The 5,808-nt window shown below is 48.2% G+C and overlaps 3 protein-coding genes across 7 annotated transcripts in view; 2 read left to right on the top strand and 1 right to left on the bottom strand.

Annotated features, from left to right (window-relative positions):
- The window catches only part of airim (AFG2 interacting ribosome maturation factor), a 4,769-nt gene extending 4,413 nt beyond the window's left edge, over positions 1 to 356 (top strand). Inside the window, exon 6 of the transcript XR_001777085.1 lies at positions 276 to 356. The gene's annotated coding sequence lies outside the window, so the exon portion shown is untranslated. The remainder of the gene's footprint in view (positions 1 to 275) is intronic.
- Positions 173 to 2,570, bottom strand: cldn35 (claudin 35). The gene has a single exon (XM_017307555.1). The coding sequence runs from the start codon at positions 933 to 935 to the stop codon at positions 252 to 254; it is 684 nt and encodes a 227-aa protein (XP_017163044.1). The 5' UTR covers positions 936 to 2,570; the 3' UTR covers positions 173 to 251.
- Positions 2,571 to 2,737: 167 nt separating this feature from the next.
- LOC103473038 (probable thiopurine S-methyltransferase) overlaps positions 2,738 to 5,808 on the top strand; it is a 4,604-nt gene continuing 1,533 nt past the window's right edge. Inside the window, exons 1-5 of one of the 5 annotated variants that reach the window (XM_008422965.2) lie at positions 2,738 to 2,931; positions 4,745 to 4,789; positions 4,912 to 5,023; positions 5,119 to 5,211; positions 5,287 to 5,419. In XM_008422965.2, coding sequence (XP_008421187.1) covers positions 4,926 to 5,023; positions 5,119 to 5,211; positions 5,287 to 5,419 — 324 coding nt within the window. In that variant the 5' untranslated portion in view covers positions 2,738 to 2,931; positions 4,745 to 4,789; positions 4,912 to 4,925. Of the gene's footprint in view, positions 2,932 to 4,744; positions 5,024 to 5,118; positions 5,212 to 5,286; positions 5,420 to 5,808 lie in introns of all 5 variants that reach the window. The other 4 variants (XM_008422967.2, XM_008422964.2, XM_008422966.2 and 1 more) reach the window with 4 other exon arrangements.

Below are 5,808 nucleotides of genomic sequence, written 5' to 3'. Positions count from 1 at the left end.
TCCTCCTCTTCCTTCTACTCTTCTTCCTCTTCTTCCTCCTCTTCCTCCTCCTCTTCCTTCTACTCTTCTTCTTCTTCCTCCTCCTCTTCCTCCTACTCTTCTTCCTCCTCCTTTTCTTCCTCCTCTTCCTTCTGCTCTTCTTCCTCCTCCTCCTCTTCCTCCTTCTCTTCTTCCTCCTCTTCCTCGTTTTCTTCCTCCTCCTCTTCCTCCTGCTCTTCCTCCTCCTCCTCCTCCTCCTCCTCTTCCTCCCGCTACACGTACTCCTTCATCGGCAGGCTGTTGGAGGTGATGGGCTTCGGTGGCTCCGGCGCCGGCGAGTTGGCGAAGCTCCTGCCGATGTACCCTCGGCGGTAGCGGCCGCCGCGCTCCATCAGCGGGCAGGTGCTGCTCAGGACGGCGCCGCTGATCATCAGGATGACGGCGGCGGCCCAGCCCAGGTAGATGGCCTGGCCCAGCTCCCGCTTGTGCATGATGGGAACGTTGGGGTTGTAGAAGTCCTGCACCACGGTGTTGGCGGTCCAGGAGACGGGGATGAGGACGCACAGCCCCGTCAGGATGAAGAGCACGCCGCCGGCCAGCGCGATGCCGGCCTTGGCGCGGCGGTCGTCGCCGGCGCAGGTGGTGCACTTCATGCCGCAGCAGGACACGGTGCAGGACAGCCAGCCCATGAAGATGGCGAGGCACATGAGGGCGCGCGCCGCCTGGATGTCGGGCGGCAGCGCCAGCATGGAGTCGTAGGTCTTGCACTGCATGTGTCCGGTGGTCTGGTACACGCAGTTCATCCAGATTCCCTCCCACTTCATCTCCGACGTCAGGATGTTGCTCCCGATGAACGCCGACACCTTCCACTGCGGCAGCGCCGTCACGGCGATGGCCATGATCCAGCCCGTCACCGCGCAGGTGAAGCTGATCAGCTGCATCCCCGTGTTCACCATGGCAACGGACTCTTCTGGAACGACTGCTGGGAACTCTGGTCGGACTGGTTCTGCTGGCTGCTCTACGGTCCGCAGGCGGCCATGTTCAGGTTCTCCTCCGGACCCGTCCGGACATCCCGGCCCCGTTCAGAACCCTGATCCGACTGTCTGCTGCTCGGGTGACGGAACCTGATCCGACCCGCTGTTGTTGCTCCAACAGTGAAACCGGGCTCCGGCCTCGATCCGGGTCAGAACCGCCGGCTTCAGGGTCCACAGTCAGTCCTGCTGAAGAAACTCCCGGTTTTCCAGATCCTGAATGGAGCTGGCTGCACCTGGAGGGTCCGCTGGGAACAAAGAGTCCGTCTGAACGGAGAGCCGCCCCTCCCCCGGCGCCGAGCCCAGACGGGTCAGACGGGCTTCAGACGGCTGGACGGACGGATTGGGTCTGGAAACACGGACCCGGAGCCGCTGATAAACATTCGCTCCATGAATTAAAGATGGAGGCTTCCAGGTTCTGCTGCTCGGGTTTCCTTTCTCCGGTTGCCGGCCGGCCGGCCCCTCGGTAACCGTGGCCATGGCAACCGGAGACGGTAAACGGGGCAGGAGAAAGGAAGGAGCTTTTCTTTTTGTGTCTCCGGGGAAATATTCAACGTTCCCCCAGTCAGAGGATCCAGGATGGAGGTTCTGGTTCCGAGAGTCAGTCACTCAGAACCAGAACCTCTGTGTGTGTGTGTGTGTGTGTGTGTGTGTGTGTGTGTGTGTGTGTGTGTGCGTGTGTGTGTGACCTTCTGCCAGAGGTCAACTGGATTTATTTCTGGGGTTGTTTTGTTTTCAGCCTGGTTCTCTTTGTGTTTTTTGAAGGATAAATTAGTTTCCATAAACTTCATAGTTCATTTATTTTGTTCATTTAAATGTTAAATGTGTTAAATGTTCTTGATAATTTAAAGTTTACTGATCTTTGAGAATCTGCTCTTGCATTTTTATATCACTGGAAAATGGTCTCAAAACAACAATTTGATCCTTTATCACCACATTTATTACCAGGAAAATGTGCAACTATAACAGGCTTATGAACCAACTAAATATAGATTTAATAACAAATGCAGGTTTTTTAAAATCTTTTTTCCCCTGAAATATTTGCTTTGAATTTCAACATACAGTAAAAATACCAGAAATATGTTCTGATCTGTTAGTTGGAAATTATATGAATTATTGTTTTTTTTCTGGTATTTTTTAATCTGCTGATCAAATGTCTGTTTGAAAATCCAAAAGTTTCATCATTTCTTTGAGTTTGTCTCAGTTAAAGTTATGCTTTAATTTTTCTCTTCATTTAAATGGCATCAGTTTAACGCAACATGCAGACATGAAGGTGGTGATAACAGGTCAGTGGAATATTACCATTTATGTCTTCAGGATCAATAATCTGGTCAACATCGAAGCAATTTCTTGAGCTTCATCTTTTCTATAGTTTTAAAGTGTTTATAAGAACAATACGGACATTTATTAGTCTTCAGAATATCACTTTTAGTACAAGTACGTTGCAAGTAAAACGTTCAGTGCCAGCTATTCCTGACGCCAAGCGGCAGGGGGAGCTGTTGCGACTAAATGACAATTAGTTTTGTTTTGGTATTTACTTTGTTAAACGCTGTAAATCACCTGTTTGTGATCAGATTGGAGCTCTGCTGTGTTTTGGAAACATTTTAAATATTATAAATGATTTTATATCTAAATCCTTTTGAAGGTGGTCTCACGACAGATTTTTTTTTTACTACTTCCGCTTTTCCAGTCGGATGTATTTGCATAAACAGCAGCAGGAAGAGGAAGGAAGAAGAAGAAGAAGCTGCAGCAGCGGCATATTTATAATAACACCACCGGGATAGTGGGAGCAGAAAGAGTTGATCCTTAGCAGCAGCTACTCTGATAAACTCCGAACTATTCAACACACGAAGAAGAAGGAGCCTGTAAGACTGAACTCAGGACAAATTTACCCGCTTATCAGCTGATTTCTGCGAGAAAGGTGAGCTTCCGGTCCGACATGTTGACCTCAGGTGTGCTCTGTGTCCTGCTGGGTCAAATGGCCGCCGGCAGGTGAGCCGCTGGCCCACACAGGGAAACCAGGCCAGTCCAACAGAACCGGGACCAGTTACAGACATAAACCGGTGGTACCGCAGAGGAGAAATGATTCAGCAATGAATGAAAAAGTCATTTATGTTTTGGTTCTGGATTAATTTAAAAATATATTTACTGGAGTTATTAGTAAAGTAGAGGAAGGAATATAAATGGAGTTTCTGTAGAAACTGGAGAGGTTCTGGCGGGTCCAAGACATCAGAACCTTCAGCTCGGTAGTTTGTTTACATTCCAGTTGATCACCAATAAATAATCATATAAATCCATTATGAACAGTAAATATGCTGGACCTGAAGACTAACTTATTGGTACCAGAATTTTATGGCGTTAAAATAAATAAAATGGAAAATCAAGTTAGAAACACATAAAGGAAATAATTATCCGCTTTAGTAAAACGAAAAATGGAGGCGAGATGGAAAAAACGCTGAAAAAAGAAAATAATTCACAGAAAGACAAAAGATGAGAACAGAACATAATCCGCCATCATGAAGAATGTGAGATTATAGATTATTTCCATCAGATTACTGCATCAGAAATATGAGGAAGAAAAACTAAACTGATTGTAGATCCGACTTAAACTGAAGCTACATTTAATGTACTGACTGGTGAAAACTCAGCATTAAATGTGTTGGTCTAAAATGTGATATTTATTAGAGATACAGAACATGTCAACATTATTAACGCCATGGATCCAGTCAGTGAAAAGACATTTACTTCCATCTTGTGACCATTTATTTTGTGGTGATGTTTGTTTGGTCATCTGACAGTAATGGGGATGCAGCAAAGGATTATGGGTATTTAACTGAAGCGGTGAAGGCGGCGTGATCACTTTTACACGAGGTAAAGAAATGTGTATAACATTTTCCATATCATTTCGCCAGATTTCCATTCCCTCACCTGACGAGTGGGTGGAGACATTTTTACACAGAGCCTGTCTGAGTGTGACCTCTGACCTGGGCTCTCAGAGTGTGACCTCTGACCTGAACTCTCGGCTAAATGCATCGCGTTTTCCCAGAGACATTTACTTCAGTCCGAGCAAAGATCACGTCCATGTTTTTTAAGTGTGATTGCTAAACTTATTGTTGATATGTAGCCACTGCGATCACAGTCAAAATGTTTATGTTGGATTAAAGGGCCAGTGTCACGTCAACGCTGCGATGTTTTCATCTTTCCTTTTTCCCTCTTCAGAAACAAACCTGCAGTTTGCTTTTATTCTTTCATGTATGTTTGAGAAATCCTTTAATCTCCATGGCAACCGTTCAGCTTCAAACGTGTGGGTGGACCTAGCCCCGCCTTCGAGTCTTAGCTCCTCCCCCTCTCAGCCGTGTTTGGATGACTTCCTGGAGGCGGAGCTTCTTAAAGAGACAGAGGCCCAATTTCAAGCCGCTAAATCAGGAAGTCAGATTTGATACATACCATACCATACCAACTTTATTTATAAAGCACTTTAAAACAACCACAGCTGATACAAAGTGCTGTACATTAAAACACAGCATAATAAAAAAAATAAAAACTCTTACAGTTTAAAAACAAAAACATAGATCCCACAGGAGTTAAAAGCCAAGTAAAATAAATGGGTTTTAAGACGAACTTTAAAAGTTTAGCTGTTTTATGCCCCCTTTAACACATTTATATGATCGGATGCCTCCGTCCAGAACCCAGACCAGTTGGTGGCAGTAATGACCCAATTCGTTCTTTGCCAGCCACCAAGAAGGAGAAGGGGAACCGCCGGGTGTTCAGAGTCCCAGGTGAAGGTCACAAGAAGGACGTCAGGCTTTGTCTGAAGCAGCTGGACCAGGTAAACCAGCAGAGGTCCAATCTGGACCTGCTGGCCTGACTCTGGATGTGTCTCTGTGCTCCTGCTGCTCAGGGAGCCTCGGCTGGATGCTGGAGCAGCAGGCCGACCGGGTCATGGAGCTGTCGGAGTGGAGCCAGCGCTGGCAGGAGGACAAGATCGGCTTCCATCAGCCGGAGGTCCACAGGTAACCGTGGCGACTGCATGTCCGGAGAGCCAGCTGGGTCAGAACTCAGCTGAGGTGGAACCAGTCAGAACCTGAACGTCTCCCATGTCCAACAGCATGCTGAAGATGAACTACGAGGCGGTGGTGAACGGACGGGGCGGCGTCCGGTGGTTCTTCCCTCTGTGTGGGAAAGCTGTGGACATGAAGTGGTAGGAACCTGGTCTGGTCTGATCCGGTTCGATCCGGTTCGTGTTCATCAGCTGGCTGTGTCTGACCCGGCTCAGGTTGGCGGATCTGGGTCACTCGGTGGTCGGCGTGGAGATTTCAGAGATGGCCATCAGACAGTTCTTCCAGGAGAACAACATGACGTTCAGCGAGGAGGACGTCCCCGCCGTCCCTGGAGCCAAAGTCTTCCAGGTGGGTCGACCCGGAACCGGAGTGGCTGTTTGGGTTCATTCAGTCTGACTGGTTTTCTCCCAGTACAGTTGTCTGACTGGTTTCCAGTTTATTTCCAGAGATGATCTGGACAGATCTGGAACTCAACAGGTTTCACTTCTGATGCCGGCGGTTCTGCAGGATGCAGGTCATTCTGTGAGGTGCAGAAAGTTCTGTAGGTGGTCTGCAGCATCCAGCTGGTTCTCCTGCTGGTCCTCCTTCCAGCTGGTTCTCCTTTTAGCTGGTTCTCCTGCTGGTCCTCCTTCCAGCTGGTTCTCCTTCCTGTTGATCCTCCTGCTGGTCCTCCTTCCAGCTGGTTCTCCTTCCAGCTGGTTCTCCTTCCAGCTGGTTCTCCTGCTGGTCCTCCTTCC

The sequence above is a fragment of the Poecilia reticulata genome, linkage group LG11, assembly GCF_000633615.1.
Source record: "Poecilia reticulata strain Guanapo linkage group LG11, Guppy_female_1.0+MT, whole genome shotgun sequence".
NCBI lineage: Eukaryota > Metazoa > Chordata > Actinopteri > Cyprinodontiformes > Poeciliidae > Poecilia > Poecilia reticulata.
This window is presented reverse-complemented; position numbering and strand designations above follow the sequence as displayed.